At 39.2% G+C, this 18822-nt stretch overlaps 1 protein-coding gene across 4 annotated transcripts in view; it reads left to right on the top strand.

Annotated features, from left to right (window-relative positions):
- The window catches only part of PLCB4 (phospholipase C beta 4), a 214740-nt gene extending 197645 nt beyond the window's left edge, over positions 1-17095 (top strand). For 2 of the 4 annotated variants that reach the window (XM_076335110.1, XM_076335109.1), the window contains 6 exons: positions 3089-3264; positions 7919-8020; positions 9748-9805; positions 10218-10304; positions 12421-12457; positions 15267-17095. In XM_076335110.1, coding sequence (XP_076191225.1) covers positions 3089-3264; positions 7919-8020; positions 9748-9805; positions 10218-10304; positions 12421-12457; positions 15267-15355 — 549 coding nt within the window. In that variant the 3' untranslated portion in view covers positions 15356-17095. The remainder of the gene's footprint in view (positions 1-3088; positions 3265-7918; positions 8021-9747; positions 9806-10217; positions 10305-12420; positions 12458-15266) is intronic. The other 2 variants (XM_076335112.1, XM_076335111.1) reach the window with 1 other exon arrangement.
- The last annotated feature ends 1727 nt before the right edge of the window (positions 17096-18822 follow it).

Here is an 18822-nt window from a genome sequence, read left to right as displayed (position 1 = left end):
CCGGTTTTGAAATTAGTAGCACATCACTAGCACATCTGTCCATGAACACAGGCAGTTTTTTTATGATTCTTACTTCCTACCTTCGCAGATTAAATACTTAAAGTACTGCCATGCTCAAGTTTCCTTGCAGGTTTCTTCTTTGGGGAGTTGGAATCGATGATCCTTATGGGTCCCTTCCAACTCGAGATATTCTATGATTCTTTGGTATCAGTGTACCTGAGATGTAGGATTCCTGCCTTTGTGTTCCTCTGTAGTGTATAACATCAGCCACTTAAAAACAATGATGACATTATTCATTTGCAGTGGGCCCTTGAGTCTCTGTTTCTCTGCGTTGGTTTGGGCTTTGTAAACTCTCTTTGCAGTTAAGTCACAAAATACTTGCTTTCATCATGGCTTCCACTATTTATACACTTATTTGTTTCACTATTTTATTAAGTCATGATTCCTTTTTTTACGCAAAGATTGTTTTGCATTTTCTCTACAGCGTAAAGAGGCTTTAAATAAAAGCAAACTCTTTTTTGTTTACTGGAATGCCTGCCTGTCCTTTTAGGGCAACGTAAAACTCTCTTACTGTAACTAGGAATCTCAGATCTCATATGGTAATATCCCCTGCACTTTCTAAGACTTCAAATTAGTCTGAAACCCAGTCCTAAATGGCAGACTGCATGGAAGAGTTGCACAGCAGCAAACGGTGGAGGAGAATACTTGGCCAGCTCTGTCACAGTTCCCGCTACAATTTCATTGATGTTTGAAAGGGGGCAGAGCCCAGTCAGAGCATTCTCTGCAGGAAGGCAATTTGAATCACCAATCTGTGTAGGAAAGCATGTGTGGGCTCCTGTGCCAAGATGTGTGGTACACAGGTGTAATTTGCTGCTGGCTCTGCCTGCTTCCTGGGTCACATAATAGCACTTGTCTTTTTCAAATGTTAATACTTTCGAACATTGTGACCATAGAATTTTTCTGAGGCTGTGGTCCCAATTACACCCAGTTACTCAGGACTTTGGATCTACCTGTACCTTTTTTTCCTCTGAGTCGTGGATGGAGCTGACTCCATCTGGAAACTCTGCATTGAAAATAAGTAAATAAGGAATGGATTTTCCTGAGAACTTCAGCCATGACTTACTTTTAGCTCCCCTGAAGTCCACTCTAGGTTTCCCTGGGGGTTGATAAGCCAAGTGAGGTCACTATCGAGAGGAGATTCACGCAACCTAACTGAAGTGTCCAGTTGCTTGAGGCCCTGTAGATATGAGAGGCATCTCCAGGCAGTGTTTCGGTGTGATAAATCCTGCTTTGAAACTGCTCACCTTTTCGCATCAGCGATACAAGGAGCTTGGACTAAAATTGGTCCTAACTTAAGTGCCTTAGGGTGTGTGCCAGAGGTGAGCTGGAATGTCTGCCCCTCAACCTTTCAAAAACTCCATCTGAAAAGTTAGTGTCTTTTCCTTAACAACATCCAAGCATTTATTCTGACCCATTTTAAAACTGAGCCCTCATGTTTTTCTGGCTCTGAAGGCAGTACTGCCTTACAAACATCTTATTAAAGATACTACTCCCACTAACTGCTCCACATCCTTCAGCGTATTTATCACTTCATAGCTGATAGGCTCTGGCTTAGTAGTACACGTACCCACACGCACAAAATGCATGGCTCATTTTGCTGGAGGTGCACTCACTCTTAAACACCCTGATGAGTTAGGCCTATATTAGTCATACCAATCTCCTGCCTCAAAATGCTTTTGTTTTTTTCTGACAGCTGCCGAAAACTCCAGGTAGCTCTCTGTCAGCTGCTTCTGCCTCCAATCCTATCTGTTTTGATATGGGACCACTATTTAACTATAGTTAAATGCAAGTCTGGCTTTCAGGTAGTGGTAGTCACCCTGATCTGTTACAAAAATGACTCGCCTTTTTTTTTTTTTTTCTCATTAGGAGTCCAGCTTTATTACACAACATGGGCTTTGTGTAGGAAGGCCTTCAGAGGAGCCTCTCCAGGGCAGAATGGAGACTGGGGTTGTTAAGGTCCCCTCTTCTTTCACCATTATCAGTGTGTGCAGGAGAGTCTGTTCTGCATTACGCAGAGCCCACATGTGGGCCCACACCTAAAATACTGGCATCGGTCTCTCACTTTCTGAGCAATATGGTGGCAATTTTTGATTTGAAGAATAAGGTTTAGCTTTCATAGAAGATGACCCAGATGCTATTAGTTACCATAGTAGCAGTTGAAATGACTACCTGAAAATAGATTTATTGTCAGACATATTTTGTATACCATTTACGGAGAAGTAGGATAGCTTGTCAAAATACCCAAAGATAATTATTAAAGGATAAAAAAATATATCTTTCTATTAGCTTCTTTTCTAAATCATCGAGTGCAATATATTCTTATAACAACAACTCTGGTGATTTAGACTTCTTCATATTGTCGCTTGGGAACTTTACAAAACTTTAATCTCATTACTCTTATGAGTCTTGTGACATTACTCTTGTGAGTCTTGTGAGATAAGCAAGAGAAGAATACTTGTCAGATTCCCTGCTGACTTAATGAATATAAAACAAAGATACGTAGCCCATCTTCAGATTCAGGTTGTATTAAATACAAGATTTCTCTGTAAACTGACTGTGTTTGTAAAACTGTCTCCACAAAATCAAAGACTGTATTTAAGCCCTCAGAGAAATCCCGCTTGCTAGGTTTTTTCCATTGTTAATTTCAATACTTTCAATACACACTTTTTTCCTTGGCAACCAAAAATGTGAAACCGTTTTATTATGAACCCAGTGTTAGAGAAGGTTTTAAAATAACAGTAGTACAGTCAAGAGCATAAATGCAGCCAATTTATTCAGGGCACTTTAGATAATAGAGTCCTAATAGCAGGGGTTGTTTTACATCTGTTTTTGTGATACACTGTAGTGTCCTCTGTGGCTTTGTTACTCTGTGAAGCAACTTCATTTCTGTAACTTCATTTTTCACAATTTAGCTGCGTTCTTTATAATCTTTTTTATGATTGTCTTCACATCATCTTTAGCAGCAGTAATAGTTGATCTCCTAGCCTAGCTGAGAACCTCTAGCAAAGCTGCTGTTATTTCTCTACAGGTCAAGGAGATTGTGGCACAGCACACTAAAGAGTGGTCTGAGATGATCAATACGCACAGTGCCGAAGAGCAAGAAATCCGTGATTTACACTTGAACCAACAGTGTGAACTACTGAAGAAACTGCTGATTAATGCTCATGAACAACAAACCCAGCAGCTAAAATTTTCACATGACAGGTGAGCAGGGCAGTGCTACCTGATAATAAGGGTTGGTTTATGTCTGCTTTGTATAATGTTTTAGTTTCTTGTGTTGATAGCGCCTGTACTTCTGTCAAAGATACTGGGCTGTATGCATGGTAGAAGTAAAAGAATGATCATACAAGGTTTAGATAGATGCAGGAATGGGCTTCTTAGCTGGTTTAGATTATCTGAACTTCATTAAAGGCAGCGGATGCAGTGAAGCGGTGGTAGTTTGCATCAGCTGTGGATGCTTAGACTTTACCCAGGAACTTCAATTCAGAGGCTGGAAACTGAGAAGTATCAAATATGGAAATATCCTTTGGAGTTGCTAGCAGTTGCAGACACGTGTTTATAGCAGTGGTGATTATAAGAAAGATCCATGAAAAGTAAGATCATAAAAACAACGGGTAGCAGGATAAGCTACGTTAGACTGACGTATTATCTTCATACAGTATTCTGTCGTAATCACTGGGAATACAGAAGATACTGCATGACACTGCTGTCTTGTTGCTTTTGTAATTAACCATCCTGCCCATTTGAAATTAAATAAAATTAAATACATCATATCCACAGTGTTAAAAATGGCAGTAAGTAGAAGAATCATTTTTTTATGCTATGATCCATTATGCAAAGCAGCCTAAAAGCATATGAATGCAAAATATGTGTGTACATACATAGATATTCATATGTATATATATTCATATGTAATTGTCTTCAGCATCTTTCACAGTAAAAGCATGGGGATAAAAGAATAAATAAATCACATTTGAAGAAGGAATTGAAATTATTTTTTAAATTCCTGAGTGAAAAAACAGCCTATCTTTGCATCAGAGAGAACGTGTGCTGGGACCTGCAAGCTTTCTATCCAAAAGAGAATTGTCCCAGCAAAAGGGAATCTTTATGTTAATCTCTGTGGTAACCCTGTCAAGCTGTCCTGCAATACATACCCAGTCAAAAATGAAGTAAAAAAATTGTTAAATTAGAATACAAATGCATAATTCAAAAAGATACTAGCCAGAGGAAGGTGCAGTCCTTGGTACTATATCTCTAAATCATACCTGGCTGCATCAGCCCAGAGAAATCACATCACTCTTTTTTTTGAGTCCTGTTTTCTGTCCTATTTGAAATTCACTACAACGCTTAGAAGATAATTTACTAATATATAGCCTGTGAAAGTAAGTTTTTGTTTTCTTTTCCATACGTATTTCCTTATTCTCTTTGCTAAAGGCTGTCATTGTAGGCAGCTATTATATCTACACTAGGGCAAAGTTTAATTTTTTTTTTAAAGCTTTTTTCTCATAGTTTTTGGGTTTAGAATTTCTCTATCTCTATGTTGTTTAAACAGCCCTATATCATTTCTTGTAAACGGTTCTTATATTCTTAGTAATGGATTTTGCTCTCTTATTAGAAATCATTTGTGTGCAGTCCATGTATTGTTCTATTTTCAGAACTACTAAGAACCAGACCTCAAAATCTACATCCTGGTAAATACTGAGAACTTTTTCTTCTCAGGTGTCCCAGGAGTAACAACCTTCAAAATTCTTTCTGCTTTATTCATTGCAGTTTAGTGTTTTTCTGCTTATTTGGGAATTTGTGTGTAACTCCTAAATGTGCAGACTGGGGACTTTCCTGTTTAAAATAAATTTAAGACTGTGTCTGAACCTATGAATATTTCAGAAGAATTTGGAATGTGAAATATTGAAATGTGAATAATAATGCCCCAAAGAGACTTTACACTTAATCATTTGTAAACTTTTTATAGAATATATTGTGTGTAGGAAGACATATCCATTTATGTGTATAGGTGTATGTAATAGCCAACAGACAACTCAGGTAACCATAGGAAAAAAAGGATCTATCTGAGAGCAGCGTGGGAGGTGGACCGTGCTCTCAGCATGCTGTTCTCACCGCTTCCCTCTCTGTGAGCTGAGGTAACGAGTTAGCTATCACAACAGAGGACACAGGGCCGGTAGGAAAGATCAGTAATCTAAAGTGATGTAGTTATCTGCTGTAGGGTAGATACTTTCCCTCCATGTGCAGTACAAAAAGCAATTACAGTTTGTGCTTTGAGCTCATTTAAAAAGAAAGCAGAAGACAGCAGATGCTACTAAAAATCTGAAGCTCATTGAGCTCCAGGGGTGCTGTGCCCCCTGCCACCCCAGACTGGGTTAGCTTGACTAACTTGGATGTAGTGAGCTTGCAGCATTTCAGAAATTGGGCACGTGAAGCTGTTATTCGCAAGCATTATGTGCTCCAGATAAAATAACATGAAAGAGAAAGAAAAATTATGTTTGGTTTTGTTTTTTTTTAATAGAAGAAGAGATTTCTAGTCATTCAAACAATACTGGTGACATAAAATAACATGTTATTGCACTTCAATGTCATCTAAATATATGTATAAACTCTCAAGGATAAACTTACATGCTTAAAGTTAAGTATCCCTTTAAAAGACACGTTTGTATAAATTTCAGAGTTGCAGTCAGTATGATACAGTAGGAAATCAGCAGTTAAATCTTGCAGTTCATGTGCCACGTTTTTCAGAACCCCTTTTTTCTTTACCGTCCTGCTGTATCTACCTCTTCCAGTTAACTCTGGCGGCGGGCATCACCACCACTTGTGAGTGTAAGGGAGTTCTCTAATGGTGGTGTAGCGCTGCCAGGCAGGGCAGCATGGGCTGAACTCAAGACTCGACGTGAAGCCCCACGGCAGGCGGTTGAGCCATGAACGGACACTAGAACTTTGGCCCCGTCTTTGAGAAGCGCTATTTTAGCAACAAGGAGTGGTCCCTACAAGTGCTTCTTGGTGATTTTAAAAGGAAGATAAGATTTTTCATTTCTTTTGTTAATAATACTTTTTATTTCTTGCAAGTGGTGAAAAGCCAACGCATCCAGAAAGACCCAACAGCAGTGCAACTCAGAGCTAGATTATTGTTTCCAGAATAGAGAAACAGTTGCATATAGATGTGTTGGCCCTTTCAGCCACATCCATGGCCAAAGCCTCGTTTTGAAATCATCAGTGATGCACAGTAGTCATCTAATCCTCTTAACTTCTTTCACTCTAAAATTGTATCTGATGCAAATAGGCTAAATCAATTTGAACACCTACACTTAACTTTTTTCATATCCTTGAGCGCAGTAATAAAAATAAATTATTTCAGTGCTGCTCTTAAGATAGTGTGCTTGAAAATTACTTCGAATTCAGTGTAGAAAATAAAAGCTTTTATTTGGAGAAAGGACTGTTGGAATGAAATGTGCCCTCGACACAACATTTTTTTAGAACCCAGTCTGATTTTTGCTGTGAATACCACTGCTTTTAAATCTGTATTCAGGAAATGTTTCACCTTACGAACTCTGGGAGGAAAAGAAAGCATTGCATTTCTTCAATAAAAAGTTTAAACTGTGGAAAATGTAAGTCGTGGAACAAAGTTTCCTCGTGCTACTTAAGGATTAATGTCTTTTAGAGAGGCAAAAAAGGTAAAAAAGATTCAGTGACAGCATTTCATTAAATTAAGCACTCTGTTATGTGCCACACCCCTCCTCTTCTGTGCACACAAAATACTTAGAATTTTGGGTTAATAAGTACAATGATTGTTTATCGCTCTACTTAAGATCATGTCCAGAAAAAGAGACTGAGGCACTGCCTTGGCTTGCGGTGGGTAGCTTTTAGATGCTTATGCACTACTGGGGACTTTACAATCCGTTATTCGCTGCCTAATTTCCATATATAATTCCTGTTTAAATAAGCACTTAAGATCAGGAGCTGCAGGTACTGGAATGCTAAGCAGGCAGAAAGCAAGAGCTCGCCTTCAGGGATGGCTTTTTTGGAGCTTGGCTGGCTTACCCAGAGTGATGCAAAGCCTTCTGCTCACTCACAGTTCATAAGCCGTTTCTGAAAGTAAGCATCTGTGCTGTTCCTCCCAACAAAGAATCACGATCTCTTTTTCTTTTTAAAACAACAGGATATTTATTTACTTATTTTCTGTTTTTCTACTACACTGGCTGAAACACTGAAGAGGTTTTCTACCTTGCGAGTCAAACCACACCACTCGGGACATTACCCCTGGGAAGGTGATTGCCACCCTCCTGTCAAAGCTATCTTGTTTCAACAGAAAAGGCTACGAGGTTCATGGGGCCAGAAGGAGAAACCAAACACAAGTCTGACCATGGTCTAAACCACAGGGCTCTTTTCAGGCCCAAAGTAGAAGTCTTAAAAGAAAGTCTGTCAACTCATACCACAACTAGCAAATATTACTACTATTCATATTGCAGTCATGTTCTGAGTGCAGGATTTGTAAATTTTTTTCAGCAGTTTTAAAAGTCAAATTGCATTTTCTAAATGGCTGATAGTAGCTCATACTCGGACAACTCATATACCAGGGACAAAAGAGAGTATTTTATACCCTTTTATAACATTCAAAGTGTAAAAATGGTTTAAACTGATCTTTCAGATTATATTCTGGGGAGCAAATGGAGATTTCTGAATGCTTGCTCAAGTTGTGTAGAGTCTACCCAAAGGAAGGCAATTTTTGTATGGTTTGTTCTTTCCTCTTCCTTAATGCTTCAAGGACAAAATTAACCACAGTAATATCAGGAAACCAACTTCAACAACAATTGCATCTTAGGCATTAATGACTTTGTTTGGTTTTGCCTAGGGAAAGCAAGGAAATGCGTGCCAACCAGGCTAAAATATCTATGGAGAACAGCAAAGCCATAAGCCAAGACAAATCTATCAAAAATAAAGCTGAAAGAGAGAGGTAAGTATCAGATCTCCTTTCTTGAGAAGGGAAGAATGCTGTCAAGGGCTGCCAGGTGAACTCATGGATTAATTCTATTAAAACCATGCTTTTATGTAAGGAAACAACATCTAATGATTGTGCTGAATATATTTTTAGATGACCATTTTAGGAAAAAATGTTGCTTTTCTCACATTTATCCTTTTAATAACTGTAATGCCCTGATCAGGGAAATACAAAGGTTCTTAACTTTATGCTCCTCAGCTATGACTGACTGCTGTAGGTCTAATCACACTATTAAATTGAAACACAGCTGTAAGAGTTTTCATGATTGTACTTAACGTGCATTATACTTTTTTGCTGTTGCTTTTTAAATGAAATGGGGGCTATACTGAAAAGGGAGTCCGAGGTTTGGTTCTAGCTGGAGTTAGAATAACTGGAGAGGCAGCATCACTAAAAACACAGGAGGTGGTGCCAGTGAAAGGCTTTCTCCCTCATCTACTGATAACACGGAGGAGAGGTGGAGCAGAAGGAAGGAGTGCTAAAAGTGATGATAATCAGCAGAGGGGGTGATGGAAGATAGGAGTGAAGAAGCAGGAGATGTACTCCACACGTGTTGCTTCTCCACTCCTGAACTGAACTGCAGCTCTCTCCCTCGTTATGTGCTGGCATTGGAGACCTGGCCAGCATCCAAGCTCAGTAAACCAAGGGCACTGCTGCACTTGCGAAAGTGGGTTATTCACAGCACGTCTGGGGATGACAGCCTTAATTGACTTGAGAGACTGGAGAGACACTTGCCAGTACCAGCTACTGAGACTTTTTGGAGGATTATAGCTATTTTAAGTTTCTTCTATTTATCCTAAAAGTTTCCAAATAAATAGATAAAAGCAGAGTCTACATGATGATGTCTCATAAGCCTTCAGGGTTTCCCCTTCACTTTGGGCTTGCCATCTGGCTCATTCTTTCCCTCCTTGGCACTGGGCTATTTTGGTCAAAAGGCTTGAACTTGTTCCCACTGAACTAAGTCCCTTGAGTGTTACGGACTCCTAGCTCATCAGGAAGATGAGTTGTTGGAGCCCTTGGTAACTGTATGCTTAGTTAATGCAAGACCTCCGCTAATGACTGAGATAAATCTGTTCCCAGATTTGAAAGCAGTCTGAATGCAGTTCTGGTTTTCAGGCTTTGCGGTTAGTCTGATTCAGCTCTTTGAACTATTTTTGGTATATTTCATGATGGAAATCTTAGGAAGAGACACTTTGCAGTTAGGTATTGTATGTAAATATTAATTGTATACTTACCTTTTTGCTTAAATAACAGCTGTAAGAACCTGACAGCATTGGTAGGCTGTAACTTTACTTATGATCATCAGATGATTTTTCCATTACCACTGCTAAGAGATGTAGCACTTTTTATACACCAAAAATAAATTGAGAGCAGAGTGCAGTAAGGGATACACAAATGAATTAAACATTTTGTTAAGTTCTGTCCACCACTCTTGAGTAAGGGAGAAAGCAAACTTCATTCACAACAGTCTTGGTCTTTTTTTTTCAAGTCTTCAATCATACTGTCAATGTACTTGGAAACCTTTAAGCGTAAAGGCGCGTAGCCAGAGGAGTGTACAATTTGCCATTAGTCCCACATGCTACAGATAATCAGAAACCAAAATACACCTTATGAGTTTGTGATTCTCTCTATTGGGTTTCTTTTTTTCCAATGAGTCTTCATGGACAACGTTTGCATTTTTTTAGGCGAGTCAGAGAACTGAACAGCAGCAACACAAAAAAGTTCCTGGAAGAGAGAAAAAGGGTAACTATAACCTTGACAAAGTCACTGGGCACTATTTCTGGATATTCATTTTCATTTCTCTGTGTTGAGAATCCAGCTCTAGTAAAAAAACAGATGTTTGTCCTTGCTTTGTTCCACGTACTTGTAGTGTAAAAGTTCTAACATCTGTATAAGAGGAAGCTATTTTAAATTAACAAAATTATTATTCATTGTGGTGTATTTGCTGCTTTTATGTAATACATATTATAGATGTAATATACATATTATATTAATAGCTCTTCTTAAGATTGGATGATATAATAGTCCTCCTGTGATGTTTTGTGCCATCCAAATGAGGCAAGACAGTGTATGTATGTGTATGTTTCAAGTAAGTTTTTATTTTGCTTGTTAATAATGTGTTACATTTCCCCCTATTATTTTCTCTTGCTTACAGCTGGCAATGAAGCAGTCAAAGGAAATGGATCAGTTGAAAAAAGTTCAGCTTGAGCATTTAGAAGTCTTGGAGAAGCAGAATGAGCAGGTATCTTATTTTAAAGGCTTAAAAGAAAAGCGAGCTAGTGAAAACAGTAACCAGAATCAGGCTGAATAGAATGCTTCTGAATGTAAGTCATTATGGAACTTGGGAAAATGACCTTGTTTCATGGTCACTCACCTACTTGAGGAGTTAAAATGAAGAGGTGAGGTGACTTAGATAATGATACAGAACCAGATTTGTTTCAGATAAGCATGTGAAAGCTAGACTGCTTAGCCAGAGTCTGTCCTTTCAGCTGTTCAGCCACATTGATACTTGTTAGCGAGATATGACAGTCATAAAAGGCCCAGCATATCCATACTCCAAAAAGTACTTCAAGCAAATCTGTTTCCTGCATTTTGGAACTTGCATTTCTAGTGCTGATTGGAAAATAGAGGTGAAATATGCACAGAGCATCTCTGAACTCTGAGACAGTTAGTTTGGACTGAATTCTAGAGATATATAGTAGCATGGGGAGTTTTATCTGTACTAGTACACCCTTTCCTAATTAAAATATCTTATTATTTTCTGCTAGTTTATAAGCTTTTTTTTTTAAATTGAAAAACTACTTGGCAAGGAAAGGAAAATTCTAATCTTATTTCTGGTAGAAGCAACACTATGTTCTGAGCAGTTCCCTTGCTGAAAGGTTGAGCCAGCAGAGCTGTAATAATGGCAGGAACTTGCAGTACTGCGCTTACAAAAATGTAAACTGCAAGGGGAATATACCCAGCAGTTCAGTGAGACGAGAGAGAAGGGGTGCATTTAATACCCGTTACCTTCAAGGGTTATGTGCTTACTTCTTTGTTTATTAAACGTTTAGAACTTGAACTCTCTGGCAGACATTATAGTATGAATTAAAGCCATCTTGCAGAGCGGGAGGGAAGAGAAGAGTACATTGCAAATCAAGTATCTCCACTGTCAGGAGAGAGTCCTACAGCCCCAAAAGCTGCAGCCTGGTTAACTTCTAGGGGTGTGACAGCATGTAGGATCGCAGGCAGCCGCTACCACCGAGCCCCAGCCACCATGGCTCTGTCTTCTGATCGCTCCACCTCTCTTCTGGACAACAACCAAAACTTCCTAGTCTGTTCCCTCGCAGGGTTTCTGTAGACGCTGTCTGTAACATCCAACACGAATGGATCTGTCGTTCGTCAGTCTGCTCCTGAGCAATATCTGCACATAATCAAAAGGTGGGGGAGGCAATTGGGCTACAACGGATCTGTAGCATCACTGTAGAGCATGACACAGAACTCCCTGTAAACTGTGCTAGTTGACAAAAAATGATGGGCTTGATCCAGAGATAGGTGTTATCAGTGGTTTCTTTCCATTGGCTTCAGAGGGCTTTGGATCTGTTTTTTAAAAACAAAAGGACAAGAGGGAATGATTATAGTTGTGCTTTGAACCACAATGTGATAAACGCATTATGTGTAAGGGAGGGAGGTTGCTGGGAAATCAGTGTGAGTCATTAAAGGAGTCACCTCTTTCGGCAATTAGATACTTCCCTCACCTGGGGTTACAGCTTCCGCTGCTGAGAGATGGTAACAGTCTACATGAGCTTGCTCGTACTCCATTTCAGTGCAGAGGTGAAGCTAGCTTAAATCATCAATGATTAAATGGAGTAAGATCATTCACGTGCTGGTTATCACTTTTGTGTGGGCATGTGGTGGCCTCCACCACAGGGGTAGTCCTTAACAGCTTTTTAACTCACTCTAATTTGATCCATTAGAGCATATATTTTCATACCTGCTGTTTTGACCACTTCCTTTTAGCCCCAAAAGTGCACCAGTGCAAACCCTCAGCTGGGTCTGGTTTCGTTGTTGTACACATTGACGTATGAAAGCTAGTTGGATCAAGATAAAGGTGGTATTTGTTTAATGAGAATTTCAAAACGTGATTCTTTTTTTCCTGACCAAACAAGAGAAGAAATTTTTCATACAAATATACAATGTAGAAAAGTAGAATTATGGGTGGAAACAGCCTTCAATACAAACTGTTATGAATTTAAATTTGTTTTGGTTTATGTATGTTTTTCTTGCATTAATTTTTCAATCTCACTTCAGTTTTCATTCATTTAATTTGCTTCTTGTTGTATTACTCAATTTTGACATTATTATTTTTGTATAAACAGCTTTTGAAATCCTGTCATGCAGTGTCTCAAACACAAGGTAGGATGGACGTATAATAAGCAAACTATTATTTCAGTGTGCTTTCCTTCTAAATTAAATCATTATCATTGGAGCCCTCCTTGTAAATGCAACCACTGGGAAGTACCATTGACATAGCGAACACAATGTTAATCTTGTTTGCACACAGATATTTGAGCCTGACACAATATTAAAAGTATTTTGTGCTTTAGCGTCCCAAATTCAGATGCATATGAGCAATGATGTGCAGAGGAAATATTTAGAGATTAACTTGTATTGTATATTTACCTGTCGTTGCTGAAAGATATGCTTAGAGTTCTAAACTGTGTGAGCAGTGTCTATTGATCTAAGAAAACTATTTTAGTGTTAACATACATAATGATTAACTGCTAAAGCTGGTAGACAAAGAGTATCCACATATATAAATATGGCAATAAAATAAGTAATGCCACACTAAGAATAGCAAAATGTAGAACAGATGGCTAGAAATAGCTTTTTAGTGTCTAAAGAGGAGAGGTGTCCGGCGCTTTAAAATTCAGTTCAAAATCCAACACGTTACAAGGTATGGCAATTATATTTACCATGTGGCTGTGCTGCTGTGGCTTCCTAAATAATAGTTACTCACAAGAAATCTCTGTTAACCCTTGTCTTACCAAGGGAAATAGTTATATTAGGCTTGAACATCCAGTTGTACAGTATTGCCTGATCTGAATTATTTTCTTGAATTGATAACATACTTGTATCTTGCACCACTGACAGCACCCACTTTAACGTTTATTTATAGACACATAATGAGGGGAAAAAAGCATTCATTAGGCTAGGGAAGAAAATATTCTTTTACTGTATATGGTTCTTAACCTGTCTTAAATCTCACTAGAGAGCAAGCATCTTGAAAGCAGAGTCCATTAGCTGCCACTCACTTCATGAATTCACTGTAGCTTCAACACTGCCTTCCAGAAGGCTCGTCTTCAAGTATCGTGCTTGTGTGTTCACGTCAGAATGCACTGGCTGAGCCAGCCTCAGACTAGCAAAACTGGGCATCCTGGTCCTATGCTAATGTGTTCTTTGAAACCAAGTTATCTCTAAAATAATTCCGTATGCCATATATTGGCATGCAGAATATTTATAGGACACTATGGGCCAGTCACAAGCTTAAAATGTGAAATGTGTGAGTCACTAAGAAACAAACACAGGGTTTTGTTTTATCTGGAATTTCATTTCACACACAGGCAAAATCCAGCCAACATTTCAGAAGAGGTTGTACATATTGATTTATTTATTGTGTTTGCATATTTTCATGTTAAAATTATTTCTTCATTACTTTCAAGCTTTTAACTCATTTAAATGGAGAGCGTTGATTAATTTTTAATCATATTTATGACAGTTGCTTTGCTATTATCATAATTACTTTTTTCCCCAAGCTGATGATGACGATTATGAAAGTACAGGGCTAGATTTTTCAAGAAGGCACATATATCATATCTGCACAAACCCACGTTTACCTTGCAAAATGAATAGCTGTGCATCTCATTACTTTAGATCTACATCTGCCTATTTTCACATATGCAAATACGAGGTTGCACATCCAGAATAGGTGACTCCTTAAGTAGGAGCTTGTATAGCAAAGTTCCTTGTCTAAGCAACATTTACAACTTTCTGAGGAACGTAGTTCACATAAATCAAGTCCAGTAACCATCCTTCCCTGCGTGACGGACACAAAGCAGTTGCACCAAAGAAAATACTAGTTTGGTTTGCCTGTTCCTAAACCTGTCCTAGTCCTCGCGAGCTTGGTTGTAAAGATAGATGGGTTAGCTTGCCCTCTAGGTCAATTTATTCAGAGTCCTTTGGGATATTGATTTAAATAACTTGCCAGATTGAGAGCCCTCAGAGAAAATAAAGACATGGTGACTCCCAGTTCCTTTAAACTGCAGAGTTTCAAACCAAAGCACAACTTCTAATCTGTAACTGAGCCACAGGAGGAGTAAGTGTGCGTGTGTGCGCATCTGTGTGGGAGAGGGAGAGGAAGAGGAAGGGAATTAAAAAGCTCTCTCTAAGCAGGGGATTCCTGGGCCAGTTACCATTTATATACAGTGCTTTAACTCTGCTTGCAAAGCCTGAGGCATGCAGAGTTTATAGCGAGATCTGGCATACATTCATTGCTGTATTCTGCACAATGCATTTGGATACAGTTTCAGGTGGATTCAGTGTGTGTAATCCCATGGAGCATATAGCAGTAGTCTGATCCTGAGGTGAAAACCACCACATCTGTAACCATAAGGATCTCCAGGCCAGATAGAGATTATTTTTAAAAAATCATTATTTTAAAAAATCTTGCCTACTGCAAGGAAGATGTTACACTGATGGATTTTTGTCATTCATTGTCTTTATGAAAAAAATGAGTCCCGATCATAGATGAACTCTCTAAACATTTCAGGTTCATTTCAGATGAACTCTCTAAACATCACAGTACTCACACAACAGCAGTGAAGCATACATTCCCAAAGACATTTCCTCTCAGGAGAAACAGTCGAATCGGCATCTGCCTGGTTTTCTTCCCCAAAATTGGAGCTTTGCCTTTTACCATACGCTTCTTCAGAAAGTCAACCCATGAGTCTTGGAATAGGATCAAAAATATTTTCCAAGAATTTGTAGACATAAGAATTACACCCGATTTGAAAACAGAATGACACTGGGGGGGTAAACATAATGTTATTACATATATCTTCAGTGTGCTTTGCCTGTATTTCACGCAGACACTATCATATAAAACGTGCTTCATTTTGAACAAAAGGTCTAATGCAATGCTTCATGCCGTTATTTTGGATTGCAGGCAAAGGAGATGCAGCAGATGGTGAAGCTGGAAGCAGAGATGGATCGCAGGCCAGCAACAGTGGTCTAAAGCCTCAGCAAGCAAATTGAAGTTGGAGAACACAGCATCCTTAAAATGAGAGCAAAATTCAAAATAACGTTGCTGAGGTTGAAAAGTGGGCTTTTTCTTTTTTGGGGTTTTTTTTTGGTGTTTTTTGTTTGTTTTGGGGGTTTGTTTTGTTTTTAATATATAAAGTGTAGCTACGGACCACCAAATCTTAAGGTTTGCATTATTTCTTTTTTAACACTGGGCACTGAATTTCCTTTGTTGGATTTCCATGATAAGAATTTCCTTTGTTCAGAAAAACGCTAATCAGAAGACGAAGACAGTTTTTAAACCCAGTCCTGTATTCCTTTCTGTATCTCAACAGGCAGCTTGCCTGCATCAGAACTACACAATCAGAGCCTTGAAACACAACAGATATTTTTATCATCTCCTCAAATGGCAACAAAACTGTAGTCAAGTCATGTCATTTACCATTTGTGTTCTCATGTGCAATCTATTGTGTAGAAACCCCATGCTGCCAGATCCCGACAAGCAACAACTCATCAGATCCCGGCACCTGATGTCATCGAGCCCACTGAACTGGATCTTCTGCTAAGTCACTGTAATAATCAGTATAGTAAGGAGTTGAGTTTGGGCAATTTTAAATTATGTTTCAAAGTATCTTTCAGGCAGCAGACGGTAGGCAGTTGAAAGCTGTGTATATTCAAAAAGTACAGTATGTACAAAGTCATTGGCCAAATTCATCAACTGTAACAGTAACTTGACAGGATATTTCTGCAGCCCAGCGATGTCATTCACAAGTGCCATATCAACTCTATCATGTCTGAAAGAAGCTGATACCCTGTAAAAGTTACTGCAGTGGTTAGCGTGAGGGAAATACAGTGTATTTGTGCCAAAACTGATCAGTGCTCTAAGGAATTAGGTATTAGGCACTTTAAGAAAAGTTTACATCCTACGTTGCTTGTATAGAAATTGCATTTTGATCCTGCTGCGGCAGATCCCAGATACTACAGTTCATTGTAACTTAAAGATTGTTTAAATGGCTTTTGGCAAAAAGTTTGTAACTGTGAAAATGTAAAAAGTATTTATACACTTCAGAATCACAACATTGTAGAAAATCACATACATGTTGCCACGTGATAAAATTAGTAAACAGAAATGCTAAGAGTATGTTTGCATGTGATACAAATGCTACTAAGACTGTAATGCCTACTATATGACCACAGTCATTCTACTAGCTGGTAAATACTGAATAAATGTATGGCACAGAATATTGTTTGATTAATTACAAAGACTTTTAGCATAACAAGGTCTCTATATATATGTGTGTATATTAATTACGTGGGCATTCTTGATACTTGTAGTAAAAGAAAAGTACATAACTAATTTAATTTTACACAGAAGTATTTATGCAGATTTTCAGAATTTCATATCAGGAATAACCTTTTTATGTCCATTGGATATAAAAACAATTTGCTAATGTGTTAATTTGCATGTTTCTAGCGCTTGCTGTAGTTATATTGCAAAACAATGCATGTAAGCATTCTGCTTGGAATTTGTCCATGCTGCCAATTCAAAGATGACTGCATGGAAAACTGGTAGTTTAGAACAAATCAGATTCCTGATTTCAATGTACTAAGCACCAATTACTTTGTTGTATATGCTTGTACAAACAAATTCTACATATTCCTATAAACAAAATAAATGAAAAGAGAGAATTATGTTATTGTCAGTCCTGAGATGAAACTTTCAACTTCTCTAATAAAAACCTTAAAAATTGCAAACCTTTAGTTTTGACTGTAGTGAATTGTAGGGTGGTGGTGGTATTACAAATTTTTAGAAAGTTGTATTTCCTGTAAAAATGTGCATAGTGTAAATATATTTCTATCACAGCTTATTTATTCAAAGGAGTCTTATTTCTCTTAAGTGATAGAAGACGTGGGCAGCATTGGTCCTTGCAGCACTACAGAACTACCCGAGTACAATGTAGCAGCACTACCCTGAGATGCAGCAGCCCGAGTACAGTGTAGCAGCACTACCTTGAGAATGCAACTGAGACAGAGGTCAGTGAAGTCTTAGGTGCTTAAGGCAGGATTTAAACAAACTTGTGATGCCTCTTCAGAATTCCCATTCTGATGCCACTTAACCTACAGAGGCACCTCCAGCTCCTTCTGATCTATAATGTTACAAAGACAAGTTGTGTGTGCCTGCACTACTGGGAGCAGGTCTCCCCGCTCTCTAAGCTTGGCTGGTCCTCTTCTCGAGTGCTGGAGGGAGGGAGCTGGGAGCAGCAGCAGTCTCAGAGCATGCTGGACAGGAGCCGGCATCTCAAAAAAGGCAGTGATTGTTGTTTGGTTTCTTTTTTAATTAAAAATATCTTCTAAAACGGAGCTGGTGGAGACAGTGCTGCGAGCTGGAATTTTATACTGTTGCCTACTGCAGTGGTGTCTAGCCAGTAAGGAGAAGCAAATGACAGACCAGATACGGAGGGAACCGGATGGTGAAGCATTGAACGTTACTAGTTTTCTTAGGCTCACTTACAGCCTGGCTGGAAACCACTGCCCTACCTGTTAAAGAAATAACTGGAACTGGAGGACTTGGGTTCAGCTCACGTGCCTCTCTGAGGAAAATCAAACCTGCCTGCCTTAATTCCCTGGCGGGCGAGTATCCTGTGCATCAGGGAATATGCTGGTTTTGGAAGGCTAGAAAATATTGTGCACAGCCTCCTTTTGAGTCTGTGCTCGCTGCTCAGCCAGGAGCAAGACATTTATCAAGTCAGAGAGAAAACGTGCTGCTGTGAAACTGCGGAGCTGGGTAGCCTCAGCTTCCAGGCTCAGCTCCCAGAACTGTTATGTATTTCATCCATTGACAATTTAGCATAAAACACAGACAGTAATTTGAAATTAAGTGATTAATTTTGTCAGCTAAGTATTTTGAAATACTGTTTAAGTAGTATTTGATTCAAAAATTATTTGAAGTTTGGCCGCTAATGTAATGAGGTGAGAATTTCCATTGAGATGAAATAGGCTAATCAATTTGAACATTGATACTGAGTTAAAGCAGTTTAAAATGTCATTCTCTGCCGGGGTGATGGATTCCACTTCAGTGAAATTCCATCGAGGGAAGTGGCAGATTCTCCGTCTCTGAATCTCTTCAGATAAATTCAGCGCAGCTGTGATGGGGAGGGTCATGACACCCTGGCCTCACAGGCAGCCTGCTGTTCTTTCACTTCCAGTAATTTGGGGGTTGGTCATTAACTTGACTGTTTCCAAGTGGGGGTCTGTTTAACCCCTGCCCCACTTGAGTGCAAACTGCATTGCCAGAGACCCAAAATACCCCTCGGGGGCTGATTTCCTTGCAGACTCCACATGCCGTTGCCCACGGGCTGCAAGTGGCAGACCCATCCGAGAGCCGCTTGGCCAGAAAACCCTGCTCCTAGGGGTGCGCCAGCAGTGGTCCCAGGGCTGCAGCCCCGCTGTCACCGTGCTGCATGCTCCCTGCGAAGAGGCTG

This window comes from Aptenodytes patagonicus, chromosome 3 (genome assembly GCF_965638725.1).
Source record: "Aptenodytes patagonicus chromosome 3, bAptPat1.pri.cur, whole genome shotgun sequence".
Taxonomy (NCBI): Eukaryota; Metazoa; Chordata; class Aves; order Sphenisciformes; family Spheniscidae; genus Aptenodytes; species Aptenodytes patagonicus.
Note: the sequence above shows the minus strand (reverse complement) of the source record. Positions and strands in the feature narration are given on the sequence as shown.